Source organism: Camellia sinensis, chromosome 4 (genome assembly GCF_055761805.1).
Source record: "Camellia sinensis isolate YWXY chromosome 4, ASM5576180v1, whole genome shotgun sequence".
In the NCBI taxonomy this organism is placed as follows: domain Eukaryota; kingdom Viridiplantae; phylum Streptophyta; class Magnoliopsida; order Ericales; family Theaceae; genus Camellia; species Camellia sinensis.
The window spans coordinates 163,751,343-163,768,097 of record NC_138964.1 but is presented as its reverse complement, the minus strand read 5'-3'; the positions used below and the strand labels follow the sequence as shown (position 1 = coordinate 163,768,097).

At 47.6% G+C, this 16,755-nt stretch overlaps 1 protein-coding gene across 1 annotated transcript; it reads left to right on the top strand.

Moving 5' to 3' along the window:
* Nucleotides 1-1,448: 1,448 nt before the first annotated feature.
* LOC145789649 (uncharacterized) lies at nucleotides 1,449-2,867 on the top strand. The gene is made up of 3 exons (XM_082866781.1): nucleotides 1,449-2,038; nucleotides 2,121-2,219; nucleotides 2,430-2,867. Exons 1-3 carry the CDS (start codon nucleotides 1,634-1,636, stop codon nucleotides 2,844-2,846), a joined length of 921 nt encoding a protein of 306 aa, XP_082722907.1. The 5' UTR covers nucleotides 1,449-1,633; the 3' UTR covers nucleotides 2,847-2,867.
* Nucleotides 2,868-16,755: the final 13,888 nt, after the last annotated feature.

Here is a 16,755-nt window from a genome sequence, read left to right as displayed (position 1 = left end):
AAATTAACTGAAAGTTGAACACGCAGCCCAAAATTCAAATTCTCTGAACACGCAGCCCAGGTAGGTAGTGAACACGCAGCCCACAATTTAACTGAAAGTTGAACACGCAGCCCAAAATTCAAATTCTCTGAACACGCAGCCCAGGTAGATAGTGAACACGCAGCCCACAAATTAACTGAAAGTTGAACACGCAGCCCAAAATTCAAATTCTCTGAACACGCAGCCCAGGTAGATAGTGAACACGCAGCCCACAAATTAACTGAAAGTTGAACACGCAGCCCAAAATTCAAATTCTCTGAACACGCAGCCCAGGTAGGTAGTGAACACGCAGCCCACAAATTAACTGAAAACTGAACACGCAGCCCATTCATTTTATACTGACACATGTATTCATTCTGAATGCAGGGTGGCTCCCGCAGTGTGCGAGGATATGGTTCTACCATGGCGCGGGATTGGTATGCTGAGCTCCCGGAGGGCGTCAGGGGTTTGGTAGACTTGGCAGGGTTTGGGCCCTTCTGCGCCAGGTTGTCACGCTGTCCTGCCCGGAGGACCTTGATGGCAGCTTTGGTAGAGAGATGGTGGGACACCACTAATTCCTTTCATTTCTCTGCTACCGGGGACATGACTATGACCCCTTTTGATTTTGCTGTATTGACCGGCCTTGATGTCGGAGGTTGGGCCATCCCATACGATGAGGATATGGGCGAGTGGGAGGCCGCCTGGATGTATTTGTTGGGGGCTCGCCCACCTGTTGACAGGGTCTCTGGGAGAGTCCGCTATACTTGGTTTTCCTCCCATTTTCGGCGGGCTGAGATGATGCCCGAGACTCCTGAGGAGACAGAGCAGTATACTCGTGGCTTCCTGATGTTCCTCTTCGGGACTACCCTGTTCGCCGACAGAGGGAACACCATTGGGCTATATCTGTTGAGCGCTCTAGTCGACCTATCACAGGTCAGTAGATATGATTGGGGTGGCGCTGGCCTAGCTACCCTCTACTTTTACATGAGCGCGACCTCCCGCGGGCGGGGCGATTTGCTTGGCGGCTACTGGAGAGCTTGGGAGGTACTTTCTGTCCCCTCGATTTACATTTCTGCTCTTCATTACTTGTACATTGCACACACATCGTACTTTTACAGTCTGCATTTTGCTCTCAGCATTTCGTATTTACATTCTGCACTGCTCTTCTCAGTTATGGGCTTATGTATATTTCCCATCGTTAGCCCCAGTGCTGGAGGTGGTGGGGATTCCCGTGACCCCATATTCATTGATATTTGAGGGCCCGCACCGGGCGAGGCCTCGAGAGACCCTGGTTCGCCTGCGACAGTACTTCGACACTGTGCGACACTCAGAGGTACTTCAGAAGTTTCAGTCCTTTTCATTTTCATCTTTGATTTGTTCTGTATATTCTTGTTCTCTGATTGGTTTATACATTTATCATCCGCAGATTACTTGGCAGCCTTGGGCACCTCTGGGTGATGATCTCTTACTTCAGTATACCGGAGCATCAGGCATCTCCCGGTATAGGGTCCTGCTCGAAGGGCCAGTCGGCAGAGTCTGGTTCCTGGGGGAGCGCTTTCTGTGCCAGGTACGGGGGTATCTTTCCCAGGATGTTCCCGCGGTACCTCCGGCTAGTATGCGGACCGCTGACGGGCTCTCTTACTCAGAGGTAGTCGGCGCCATGCTAGGCAGCGATGCTTTGTTATATGTTGCGGAGGGGGACTACGCCACCTATCGTCACATATATTTGATGCCTCCATTGACAGAGGCTCGTATTCCGATGATGAGACCTGCCGGTATGTCATCCTCGGATCAGGCTCAGGCTCGGGCTACAGACATCCCTTCTTCTAGCAGGGCTGGCGCATCTAGAGGTGGGAGTAGACCGTTTCCTCCGAACCCGTCGATTCATCCTCATCTGGGATGGCCAGATATGCCTACTGAGTTGATGGCGTGGCAGTATGGGACTAGCTCTCCGATTCCAGTTCCACTAGAGCCTCGGATGCCCAGTGATCGATATGCCATTGATCCGGACTCACCGCCGGTACGCTCCACTTTCGTCATTCATCATTTCAGATGTTTAAATACTCATTTGTTCACTGATGATTATGAACTCATTTTTGCAGCCATCGCGAGGGTACATGGAGGAGATGGTTGAGCTGGTGGCCACACTCGAGGGCATGGTCCTACGCAGGGAGGCACAGTTGTCTGTTGCGGGCATTCAGGTACCCTTCAGTTTTTCCTGGTATTTATCATACTTCTGATGACATGCTGATTTCTACTGCATTGATAGACTACTTGTGTAGAGCACATCTGACACATACCTCACTTGTACACTGTATTTACATGCACCCACTTTACGTAGCTTTTGCTTGTATCTGCATCTGATGTATATATTCGGACTGATGTATTTGAATTGAACTCTTTGTTTTCAGATGCCTTCATGGTCCGGTCAGCCACAGACCAGGCCACCTGGGCCTCATTGGGGAGCTGGGCCATCTGGGCCTTATCAGGGAGCTGGGCCATCCGGGCCTTATCAGGGGGAGGGGTCATCTCGGCCTTCCCGAGGAGCCGGGCCATCTAGGCCATTTCGAGGAGCTCGAGGGGGACCTGTCCGCAGACGCAGGGCTCATGTTGTGGAGGTGGAGTCTGATGAGGAGGAGGAGGAGGAGGCTACCGACCGTCAGTTCGAGACATCTGTCGAGGAGGGAGGCTCCGGTTTTGGCTCGGGGAACAGAGGCGAGGCTGAGGAGGATCCTGAGGACGACAGCTCCGACTCTGATGATGGTGTGGAGGTTGTTCCACAAAAGAGGACCAGGCGGGCTTCTCGTTCCCGTTCCCGAGGATTTTGATGTTGTTATTTCCATGCTTTATTTTTCTTTTTACTAGTAGTTTGTAGCACTTTTGCTCATTGTTAGGCAGTTTTGTTTTTTGTAAAACTTGTACCTTTATTTGTTGTAAAGCATGATGAAATGAAATAGCTTTTGAAAAGGTGTTTGTATTTTGAACTTTTAGTATCGTATCGCATCAATTTGTTTTGCACAAGAAATGAATTTGAATGGTAATGCGCATTGTAATCACCAAATCAGGTAGTGAACCGACGCAACAAACTAAACAACCCAACTTACTAAGATATAACAGAATCTTTAGCAAGTTTACAACTCGATAAGCAAAAAGCAACAATGCAAACAAACAAGACTTTAACAAAATTTGCTTAAACAGAGAGCAAGGACTCAAAACACAAAACACGTCCGCTCGACAAACAACTCGATAAACAAAGTACAACAACTCGATAAGCAAAAAGCTCAAAAACAAAAGGTGTACTTCTGACGATCTGGGCATCGGAACGCGTCTGAAATGAAGGCCTTCGGCTCTCCTGTTGTATGGTAATGCTTGGAGTTCTCCTTCGAAGAGCAAGACAAGGCCGAGGGGACACACTGCAACATTGCCAGTCATCCATGGGAGCTGGCCGGCCAGAGATATGCCACGGCATGGAGGACTAGAGAGTTTCTGGCCCCTGTTTCAACCTTCAGTTGCGCTTTGTTAGATGAATATGTGGATTGGCTCAAAAAAAAAAAGAGGTACAAGTTGGGCCCAGCTTGGCATCAGATATCCCGTCCAACTCTGGAGTGGGACACAGAGATACTTGATTCAACTATGCCCCAAATTTATTGCTTATTAGTATTTTCAAGTTTTCTTTATGATTGTACTAAAAAGCAACCTCGATTGTAATGCAAGAGCAGGAGAACTCTATTTTGAAATCAATGAAATTGAAAGTTATGGTACTGAAAATTTTCCACTTTTGATCCAAAAATGGTCTAAGTCGTAAAAAGATTGATTTGAACAAAGTCAACTTTTATTAAAACTTTTCAAAACTATTTTCGATGTGGATCAGAACTGGACATGCCGAAAATCTGTCACCGAGATACACAACCTCAGATCCCTGCAACTGGAAAGTTGCCCCTAGTCTGAAGAACAATGTGGCAGTCCATAGCAACGGAAAGTTGCCCCTAGTTTGAAAAGCACTGTACCGGAGATCACGGTAAATGCTGACAGATAAAGATGACTGAGATGATCGAAATGGACAAAGTTGATCGGGGAAAAGTTTATGACTGAACTTCAAGACGAAGCTGCCTACGTATCCCAAAGATGGGAATCAAGTCTTACGTAGTTCAGGCTTAGGTTCGCTCGAGTATTTTCACTCTCCTTTTGCGCTCTAACTTTTGCCAAGGCCGCCCTTTGCGGGTTTTCAACCTTGCGAGCTCAGTTTTTATGTTTTCTAATTTTTTGTGCCCTGAATCTTGCCTAGGTCGCCCTTTCGGGTTTTCGGCCTAGCGAGCCTCTCAAGGATAGTATTTCTTCAACTTGTCCATATTGATCGGTTGTGAGAACTCCAAGCCATCTAGATCCATCAGAACCACAGCCCCACCTGACCAGATAGCTTTGATGATATAAGGACCAGTCCAATTGGGTTTGAACTTGCCCCTTGGGTCGTGGATGGGAGCTCGGTTGTCTTTGAGCACCAAATCTCCCTCTTTCAGATTCCTGGACTTAACCTTCTTGTTGAAAGCCCGGGCAATTCTGCGTTGATAGCCTTGGATGTGGTACAGTGCTTTCAGTCTTCTTTCATCAAAGAGCATGAGTTCTTCGAATCTGCTTTGCTGCCAATCTGCTTCGGCTATCTGGCATTCAGCTAATACTCGTAATGATGGGACCTCAATCTCAATGGGTAGAACAGCCTCCATTCCATAGACTAATGAATATGGAGTTGCTCCAGTAGAAGTTCTGATTGAAGTCCTGTAGCCCCACAGAGCAAATGGCAGCTTGTCTGGCCAATCTCGATAGGTTTCCACCATCTTCTGTAGTATATGCTTGATATTCTTGTTGGCGGCCTCAACTGCTCCGTTGGTCTGTGGCCTGTATGTAGACGACTTATGAAAAGCCACATTGTATTTTTCCAACAAGTCTATCACTTCTTTCTTGAAGTGGGAACCATTGTCTGAAATTATTTCGTTTGGCACCCCGTAGCGACAGATGATGTTGTTCCTGATGAACTTTGCGACATGCGACGCCTTCAACACGGCGTATGATTGGGCCTCGACCCACTTTGTGAAATAATCTATCGCTACTAGGATAAACTCATGCCCGTTGGACCCCTTCGGGGTAACAGCTCCGATCACATCAATTCCCCAGACTGAAAAAGGCCACGGTGAAGTCATGTTGTACAGTTTTGACGGCGGGATGTTCATGCGATTTGCATGAATTTGACATTTGTGGCATCGCCGAACAAAGCTAATACAATCCTCCTCCATGGTTGACCAGTAGTAGCCCTGTCTGAGGATCTTTCTGGCCAGCATTACTCCATTCATGTGTGCACCGCACTCCCCCCCATGGATGGCTTCCATCAGGCGTTTTGACTCTTCAGCTTCTACACAGAGCTTATGCATTCCCAGATGACCCCTTTTGTACAAATTTCCCCCGCAGATAACGAATTGAGCAGCCATTCTTCTGACAGCCCTCTTATCTTTGGCATTTACCCCTAGTGGATATGTCTCCTTTTCCAAGAAGTTCCAGATGTCGTAATACCAGGGGTTGCCGTCTTGAACCTCATCTATGGCGGAAATCGACTCGTATGCCGGCGCGAACTTCTGATCAATAATGACTGGACGCATCCGGACTCCGGACGGGATGTCTATCATAGAAGATAGAGTTGCTAGTGAATCTGCAAACCTGTTGTTCTCTCTTACGAGGTGGGTGAAATTTAGCTTTTCAAACCGAGGAATTAACGAATCCAAGGTTTGGTGGTAGATTATCATCCTTTCCTCTTTGACCTTCCAATCTCCTTTTGCTTGAGACACAACAAGGTTCGAGTCCCCAATGACGTCCACTCGTCTTGCCCCTAGTTCCAGGGCTGCTTCTAGGCCAGCAATACATGCCTAAATACTCTGCTTCATTGTTGGAAACTTTGAACCGGAGCTTGAATGCTAAAGGGATACGGGAATCATCAGGCGCTATCAGCAACACCCCTATCCCATACCCATACTGGTTTGACGCTCCGTCAAAGTACATTGTCCAAGTTTCATCTTCGACGTGCAGAATGGCTTCATCTGGGAATAGATACTCAACCGCTTCATCCCCCTCAACCGGGTGGTCGGCAAGGAACTCCGCTACCGCTCTGCCTTTTACTGACTTGCGCGTCACATACTTCAAATCAAATTCGGAGAGCAACAGCAGCCAACGAGCTAGCCTACCTGTAAGTGCTGGTTTCTCGAAAAGATATTTGATGGGATCCAAACGCGAAACCAACATTACAGAGTGGGCTAACAGGTAGTGCCGCAGCTTCCTGGTTGCCCATACCAAGGCCAAACAAGCCTTCTCCAGCGGTGTATAGCGGGTCTCGTAATCCAACATCTTTTTGCTCAGATAGTAGATGGCTCTTTCTACTTTGTCTTCTGATTCCTGCGCAAGCATGCAACCCATGGTGGTCTCAGTTACCGAAAGGTACAGTATCAACGGTCTCCCAGGTTCTGGCGGTGACAACACGGGTGGGTTCTGTAGATATTCTTTGATCTGCTCAAAAGCTACTTGACATCGGCCGTCCCATTGGAATTTCTTTCCTTTCTTCAGGAGACCAAAAAATGGTTCACAAGTCAAGGTTAATTTAGAAATAAACCGTCTTATGAATTGCACTTTACCCAGAAAACCTCGCACCTCCTTTTCAGTCCTTGGTGGTGGCATTTCTAAAATGGCCTTGATTTTGGAAGGGTCGACCTCGATGCCCCTTTGTGTGATCAGAAACCCTAACATCTTCCCTGCTGTAACACCAAACGTGCATTTCTGGGGATTCAGTCGCAGCCGAAACTCTTTGATCCGTTGAAAGAATTTTTGTAAGGCGGTGTAGTGGCCCTCTCTATCTTTGGACTTGACAATCATGTCGTCCACGTACACCTCGACCTCCTTATGGATCATATCATGCAATATTGTAGTCGCTGCCCGTTGATACGTAGCTCCAGCATTCTTCAAACCGAATGGCATCACTCGATAACAATATGTCCCCCACGGGGTAGTGAACGCAGTCTTCTCTCGGTCTTCGGGTGCCATTACTATCTGGTTATAGCCTGAGAAACCATCCATAAACGAAAGCAAGGCGTGTCCTGCCGTGAAATCCACCAATTCATCGATGTGCGGCAAGGGGAAGTCGTCCTTCGGACTGGCCTTGTTCAAATCCCTGAAGTCTACACAGACCCGAATTCTGCCGTCCTTCTTTGGCACCGGAACTATGTTGGCCAACCAAGTTGGATACTCAGACACCAACAGGAACCCTGCGTCAATTTGTTTGGTGACCTCTTCCTTAATCTTGAGGGCCCAGTCCGGGCGAATCCTTCTGAGTTTCTGTTTGACAGGGCGGGCCTCTGGATCAAGAGGGATCCGGTGCTGTACAATCTCAGGATCGATTCCAGGCATGTCTTCATAGGACCACGCGAAAACATCTTTGAAATCCTTTAATAAAGCGACTAAGCGCTCGCGCTCCTCTGAAGACAACGTGGACCCGATCTGGACCAGCCGCGGGTCCTTCTCAGTACCAATATTCACAGAAGTGATTTCATCGATTAAAGGTTTAACAAATCTTTCTTGCTCTTGATCAATTAATCGTTGCAAAACTGGGGGAATTTCTTCCTCGCTGTTTTCATCAAAGTTTTGAAAATCCTGATTTAAGCAATAAATCAAAGGCACAGAAAAATACTCGGAAACCACATCCACATCATTCTCATTAAATACTTCCAAGCCGTCAGATTCCTCTGTTACAACAGACTCAAAAGAAAATGAAAAAGACGACCTAGACAGGACTGTGGTATCCGGGTTATCACCCCCAGGAATACCGGACTCAGACTCAGTCGAGCTGGAATCTGATTCCGACGCAGAAGATTCGGTAGAATCAGATTCCGGCTCACTACCTGACCCGGAACTGCTAGATAAAAAGCCTTCTTCATATTGCCAGATGAGAGAAGGTGCGATAGATGCATCCAAGATCGACGCTGGAAAGCCCGCAGCTATTTCATCTCCAATCACAGAAACCGAAGAGTTATCCCCCAAGCACTCTTGGCCGATCGGAGGATCTGATAGTAGACTCGCCAGTGCTACCCCCATTTCCATCTCTGTACTCTCAGGATCCACTGCTTCACACTGCTCAGTCTCAGTTGGTGGGTCTGTCTGCGCTTCGGCAACGTCATCCCCAGATAGTTGTATGTCGAAGAAGATTTCAAAACCAGGCACGCGCTCCCCCTTCGCGTTTAGCCATGGCTCTGGGAAACCGCAGAATGGAAAATCTTCCCCCTCCCGGACGAAACGTCCGTTTAGGGTACCCCAGATGGGCCTGTGCATTAAATCAAATGGCTTCCCGGCCCTCTTTGCCTTGGCTCTTCCGGCCATTTCTTTTCCTTTCCTCAACCAGTCCTCTTTGGTGGGCAGATAACCCAGTCCAAAGGTGTGAGGATTGTGTGGCACTTCGGCCAACACTGAGACGCCTTTCCGGCCACTTCTCCCTAATCCCATCCCAGGGGTATGTTTTAGCTTGTTCATGAGGTAGATAGATTGTGCACTGACATACATGCCCTCATTTGCAGCCATGACATTCTGCACCACTTGAGCCTCGGCCAAAGTGAACCCCGACAAAAATACATCCTCCGTGCCGTGCTCGATTTCTAAGACGGGTGTAGACACTTCCGGCGGCGGATGGATTGATGAATTCCCAAAAACGACCGCTACCCCTTTCCCGTGAGGGTATTTCAGCATTTGATGTAGGGTGGAAGAGACTGCTTTGACCTGGTGCAACCACGGTCGCCCCAATAGTAAGTTAAAGGTTGCGGGAACGTCCAGGATATGAAATTCGATGCTGTGTTGTCCTGGACCAACCTTAGTTTGAATTTTAACAGTCCCCATCACTTCTCTGCTGGTATTGTCATATGCCCTGATCACTTGGGTGGTTGGGATGAAGTCAGCGGGTTTTAACCCGATTGCATATGCCGTTCTGGTTGGGCAGACATTAATCGCAGACCCGGTATCAACAAGTACCACCGGTATCCACTTATCTCTACATTCCACGGAGATGTAGAGGGGCTTGTTATGGTTTGCGCCCTCAGGTGGTAGCTCTTTGTCTGAAAAAGTTAATGCCGGGGAACCTCCTCCCGGAAAAACCAGCCCAACCAGCTGTTCAGGCGTGGTGTCTATAGAAAGTTTCGACTTGTCCATGGCAGATAGGACAGCTTCCCTGTGCACTCGTGATGCCATTAGCAGTCCCCAGATAGAGATGTCTGCTTGTATTTTCTTTAACTGTTTCAGCACAGCTTCATCCTCGATCTGCTTCTCCTTCTGTCTCTCCGCTTCTCTGTCTTTCCTAGATGCTTCGGGTTGGTCTAAGTGTGGGGGCTTGAAGTACCGCCCACTTCTTGTCATGTGGTCCACTTCGTCAAGATACCAAGTATCATCTGGTTGGCCATTTCCCCAGTCTTCATCGGTGTGGGCAAGACACAAATCGTCATCTTCCCACCACATTCCGCTGGCAGCCAACAGACATCTGTCCGGCTCCAATCTACTCGCACTTTCAGTGCTCTCTGTCCAAATGCTCGCAGCATTGTCTGTCTTTGTGCACACAGCACTTCCGGTCCCCTCAGGGCCCTTCGCCTTTCTGGCTCTCTCAGCTTCCTCAAACTTTGCTTGTTCCAACTGCATCAGTACAGTTGTTTGTTCAACAGTTCCCACATCCGTAATGCCCATGTCCTGAGCGGAATTCTTAACACCGGCGCTCTCCGGCGGTACAACTTGATTTTCGGCCGTTCCGGCCACAAATGATGTTTCTGCCCCTGCCGGGCTCTGTTCTGGTTGGGCTTCCCCCACTGCATCCGGTTGATCTTCAAGCCATCCAGTGGCCTCCTCTGATCCCTCATAATCATTCCAGTTAATGGACGCGTCCTCCAACTCCTGATCATCGCGAAATTGCAAGTTAGCAAAGTCCTCTTCTATGGTTGTCGGCTCATCTGCCCATAGCCTAGATCCATCCTCTCGGATCATGCACAATTCTCCTGTCTCGGGAAATTCTACAATTAGCCCACTTCGGCTCGTTGATAGGATGTGCCTGCTCGGATCATAAGCTCCCTCAGCAAAATTCTGCCCAGTCCCAGATTTAACAGACTCATTCTTTCCTAAAATCTGCCCTGCCTTGTCTTCGATGGTCACCACCACCGGCTCCGATTGGGTTTTGGAGACGTCCACCATGCACAAAAGGTCAGTGCAAGCGGGGAGGAGCACCTCCGGCTTGGGTAGGTGGGTGGGCGTAATATAGATGCTAGGATCGTAAGACACGACCCCAGTCTGGATGAAATTAATTCTGTTGGGAGGGGGAGGTTGGTTATGTGGTGGGAGAGGGTTGGTTGTGACATTGGGTTTGTCTGGGGGTGCGATCACCTGTTTGTCAATAAGATCCTGGACCTCATGACGTAATCTGAAACAACGGTCGGTGTCGTGACCGTGTTGTTGGTGATAAGCGCAGTATTTCGATGAGTCAAAGGAGGGAGGGAGTGGATTTGGTAATGGCTTGGGTTCCAGGGGTTTCAAATGGTTTTTCCTGATCAGTATTCCGAGAACCTTGGACAGGGGCATGTATAATTGGGTAAATGCTCTTTGGCCCCGAGGTTGGAATCTATCGGTTCGTGTATTGCTTCCGGACGCGCCGGAGAAGGGTGTGGCAGTTGTGGGCCTTGGAGGAGGAGGGGGAGTGGTGGTGACCATACCAACTTCCGAGGCTCTTGTATTAGCAGCGCCACTCGGGCCCGCATTGTTGCCACGATTGAACGTCCTCCTCGGTTGTTCTCTGTCCTGGTCAAACAGACCTTGTCTCATAGCGTCTTCAATTTGGACCCCCATATCATGCAAATCTGCAAAAGTAGGAAAGGGGACTACGATCATTCTTTGCATCAGCTTCGGGTGGAGATTGCGCACAATCATCCGGATTTGATCTCTGTCTGTGGGTCTTAGAGTCATCGTTGACGCCTTCGCCCTCCATCGGACCACAAAGTCCGAGAAAGATTCCTTAGGCTCTTGCCTCGTCGTTTCAAGATCACGAGTTGTGATCTCGATCTGAGTATTATAGGAATATTGTGTGACAAAGGCCTCGGCCATCTCATCCCAGTTCTTCTTTACCTCATCCGATAATCTTGCGTACCAATGGGAGGCCACACCCGACAGGGTTCGGCCGAATAATGAGAGCTTCTGTTGTCGTGTGAGGCCCATTGGCCGCAAGACATCCGCAAACAGTCGGATATGAACCATGGGGTCACCAGTCCCGTCAAAACGGTCTATTTGTGGCATTTTGAATCTATCGGGGAGCGTCACGGCCTCCTCGGTATATCCATCTCCGATATCCGGCATAGCCTTAGCCCCTTGGGATTTTTTGAAAAGCTTCTCCAGTTTGCTCAATTTCAGAGCTGTTTGATCAACCTCGAGCTCGGATGGAGAGTCCGGGTGATTGGGTGTATGGACCTTGGACAGTTGTGGTGGAATCGGGGGCGGAGTTGGCCCCGTTGGAAGACTTGTATCCTCTTGCAGAGTCTGGATGGTTGGTACGGTATTCTGGGTGTTCGGAGGAACGTCATGAACGGCAGGAGCCTTCTCAGGTAATGGGGGCCTTGCCGGGGGAGGGACTTGTTGCGAAGCAGATGCCTCATTCTGCTGTTGCAGTCTGGTAATCAGCTCAGCCTGATGGGTCATAATTTCAGACTGTTGCTTAGCGAGTTCATCCCGGCGAACGGCATCTTGCTGCATGGCCTGCATAGTTTCTTGCATTTGGCGCATCATCTCCTCAATTCCTGTTGGTGCCGTCATACTGTCTTGATTTGTCTGAACTACTGACAGATTTGTCTCAAGGGGGATCTCAGTCCAACTGTCCACTGGTGGGGGATACCACTGTTCTGGTGCTCTCAATTCAGATGTACTGCGCTTCCTTTGTTTCCTTCTTGTAACAGGGGGTAAAGAATGGAACACTGGCTGTCCGTCGATTAGATCCTCAGATCGGTGGAGTCGACGACCTCGCGTCCAAGGTGCTTGGGGAATGCCTGTTGGGTCGGAAGCAATCGTGCTAAAACTGACCTAGCAAAAGATAAATAAAGCGAAAAGGAAATAAATAAACAGATAAATGGACAGCACAACAGCTTAAAATAAAATGCATGACACGCAGTCGGGCACACAGTCAAAAAGCTGAACAACATACTGTCCTCAAACACTGGTTATTATCCCTGTATCACTGTCCCCTAACACTGAATCTGATACCCGCAGATACCTGATTCTCAAATACTGGCTGATGCTCGCAGGTCTGATACCCACAATGCTGAACTGATGCCCGCAGGCTCGGTACTCAAACTTGTATACTGATCTGATGCCCGCAGGCCTGATACTGACAATACTGAATTGATGCCCGCAGGCCTGTTGCCCAAACCCATATGCTGATACATGCATTCCCTGTAGAGACGCACTCCTAAGCACATAACAGATAAGTGAGAGCCAAAACACCCCTATGTTTGGGGTAGGGTTTCCCTGTCCTATTTTGTCAGGAGCTAGGGTTTCACTATGCACACAGCGGTTTCAAAACAACCTATAAACGGGTAAGCAACCTGTCCTAATTTGGAATGGTCACTATGGATCCTAATATGCACTAGGTCGAATGGTCAAAAAGGGTGCCCCGGTAAAACCGGGGTTTGTGTTCCCATACTGGCAGAGCCCACAACCGGTCAGCCTTATGGTCATGCCTTGACAAGACAAGCCTCCGGCAAACCGTTCAGGAATAGCAGATGGCAAACACGGTGTCCTAGGCGCACCAATGCAAATGCAATGCAAAGAAACACACAAGTGTAGTCAAAAACAGATATCATGAGTTCGAGTCAAGTTCTCTAAATCCCCAGCAGAGTCGCCAGAAACTGTAACAAGCCCGCGGGGGACCCTCGCTACAGCTCGGACTCGACTTTCGTAGTCACGGTTCTAAGTCTGAACCAAAGAGTCCAAATCCGGCAAATCGTTTTTGAGAAAAACAGATTTTTGAAAGAAGTGCCAAACATGGACTGCTTTGCCAGATACAGAGTCGCCACCTAAATATTTTATTTTGGGAAATTTAGGAAACCCTGACTCGGTGCCAAAAGGCCACGTGTCCGTCATCACCAAAGTTGCCTCGGCTCGGGAACTTGGGTACGATTGGGGAAGGTCACTTCGTGAGCACCCCCGCTCGCCCGGTCATAGACCGGCCTCTACTAACTATGATATCAATTTTTGAAAACATTGTATGTTCTTATTCCGGTTATTAGCCTAGGTTACTATGTGATGTTCGCAGCATATAAATATAGACTGGGTCGTCTGAATTGGAACAAAACATTTCATGTTTGCTTTATTTGAAAATAGTTTGATGGTGCTACCCGCAAGTAGGCTAAGACGTGGATTTGCCACCCTCGGGTGGGCTTAGAAAACATGATTTTGCCACTATCTAGTGGGCTTAAAACACACATTTGATGAATTATTCCAATTCAAATAACCCAACCTTCACCCACAGGCATTCAGGCAGTTATATCACATTAGCAATTAGCCTCATGGTAAGCATGCTATTCATGGCAGTCACTCACACGCATGCAAGGATGCTAGAGCATAAAACTTACCGAGTACTCCAAGCCAAAAAAGGGAAGTTAATTAGAAATCATGCATGATCCTAAGTATACAGAAATGCCTAATGCAACACATGCAAAATGCAACTATAGTAGGCTCGGCTATTCTAAGATGATATATGAAATGCGACAACTAACATGTATTCAATTTTGAAATTGAAAGTACAATGCAGTTAGTATGATGCGCCGAGCCCGGTGCATGCAATACAGATGAATGAATGCAAAACATGCTGTCATACTGTATGCTAATTTAAATATGCCCTAATCTAACCATCATAAGCGGATAAATAAAAGGGAGAAAGACGTGGGGTTGGAAGACATACATCACACTCACGCACACTTATTACAGTTATGCCCTCACTCGGAGGGTCCAAATAAATATACAGTCTAAATATTACAGTCCCAAATAAAAGAATATTACAGTCTAAAATATTACAGAATTCTAATTAATTAATGAATTAACTAGAAAGCAAATAAACTGGCGTGCAAGCCGGGGACTGCCTTGTTTCTGGTGGATGATGCATGTCCGGACCGTCTTGCGCGGAAATCCACCGGAATGCCCCAATTAGCCTCTGTTTACACCTGTTATTCTTGAAAAGCGTGCCAAGTCCCGAAAAGTTGCTGATTCCTGGTTTTGCTGTAACAGAGAGCAGGAAAGGGGCATAGCAATGTATTTGCAAAAATATATGCATGTCTCGATCCTCGTGCCACCAATCGCGCATACCGAGGCATGATGGCCGAGGAATCGAAATGCACAACTCAATATAGGATGGATGCACATGAAACTACAGCTAAAACCTAACTCCATCATGGATAATCCGGAGTGTCGGTGACTGGGGAATTGAGACACATTCCGTCACTCGGAGTACGAAATGTACCTCGTTTCCCGTGCCCGGTCTAACTCCTATTCCGGACATGATGCAATATGCATGATATGCATGAAATACAACTAATATACAATCTTGGCATACACAATGCTAAAAATGAGGTGCTTCGAAATGCGTGCACACGGGCACGCAAACCGCGGCGACGACAGATACAATGAAAATAAGATGCCTCGAAGTACGTGCACACGGGCACGTAAACCGAGGCGATGACAGATACGGTGAAAATGAGATGCCTCGAAGTACGTGCACACGGGCATGCAAACCGAGGCAATGATAAATGCAATGAAAATGAGATGCCTCGAAGTGCGTGCACACGGGCACGCAAACCGAGGCGATGACAGAATGATGAAAATGAGATGCCTCGAAATGCGTGCACACGGGCACGCATACCGAGGCAATGATAAAATGCAATGAAATGGCATGGAAATGACAAGTGGGCTTATACCAACATGAAGTGGGCCTCAGCCACACTCACATCGGATGCCGATGGCAGAAAATGAAGTGCCTCGAAATGCGTGCACACGGGCGCGCAAACCGAGGCGATGCAAAAGCGATGCGAATGACATGGAAAATGCAACATGGACTTATACTAACATGAGAGAGCCTCAGCCACACTCACATAAGATGCCGATGGCAGACAATGAGGTGCCTCGAAATGCGTGCACACGGGCGCGCAAACCGAGGCGATGCAAAAGCGATGCGAATGACATGGAAAATGCAACATGGACTTATACTAACATGAGAGAGCCTCAGCCACACTCACATAAGATGCCGATGGCAGAAAATGAGGTGCCTCGAAATGCGTGCACACGGGCGCGCAAACCGAGGCGATGCAAAAGCGATGCGAATGACATGGAAAATGCAACATGGACTTATACTAACATGAGAGAGCCTCAGCCACACTCACATAAGATGCCGATGGCAGACAATGAGGTGCCTCGAAATGCGTGCACACGGGCGCGCAAACCGAGGCGATGCAAAAGCGATGCGAATGACATGGAAAATGCAACATGGACTTATACTAACATGAGAGAGCCTCAGCCACACTCACATAAGATGCCGATGGCAGAAAATGAGGTGCCTCGAAATGCGTGCACACGGGCGCGCAAACCGAGGCGATGCAAAAGCGATGCAAATGACATGGAAAATGATATGTAAGCATGCTAATGGAATTTCAGCAACAAAATATGGGGGAAAACAGTCCCGAAATGAAGTGAAATGACATGAAATGTAAGGAAATGACCCGAAATGCAACATTAGGCATCCGAAATGGCCTATAGCCATACTAAATATGCACAACATGGACATGCAATGCAAAGACAGAAGCTAGACAGTCCCAAAAGATGCACTTTCGCAGTTATGAACATGGCCAAACAGCAAGCATAGGTAAGGGAAGCGTAGCATGCAAGAATGGGGGCCAAAAGAGGGGTAAAGAAGCAAGTGGTATAAGCAAAACTCAAACTGAAAAATTTCCTTCTACAACACTGAAGATGGACCAAAAATATGAACATTTACAGTATATGGCAGCCTTAAAATCAGTATACAAACATGCTAAAAATATGATGCAAAATAAGGCTCAAAAGGTGCTAAAACATGAAGTGTATAAAATAATCACCAAACAGAAAAAAAGTGTGAATGAAACATGACGTATAGGCCAAAATAAGACCTCTTTCAGTTCGGACCAAGGTCCAAAAACAGAAGCAAAGAGAGCTATTAATTTATGCAAAAATGGGGCTAAATAGGGGATATAACTACAAGTGACATATGGAAACACCAAACAATGTTGAGCCCTTCTCCAATGTTGAAGAGGGGCTCAAAATATGCCTCATATCAGTTTACAACATGCTCGAAAATAAATTTCTCATAGGTCAAAAAAGGCATACAAAATCATGACATACAACATGGTCAATGAAGCAAGTATATTATGGAGAGCTCAAACAAGGTTGAGCCCTTAATGAGAAGTGATGATGAGCTCAAAATATGGTCCTTTTCAGTTAGGACCGAAGCTTGAAACCAAAAATAAATGAGGCTTAGAAATAGATCAAAGGAAAGGGTCAAAAGGATCAAAGTGGAACTTACCCTTGAAGATCTAGACTTTGGTTGCTTCTTGGATGGATTTGCTGCTCCTTTGGCCTTCAAGAACCCTTCCTAGCTGCTGGAAATGAGATAGTGGTGGT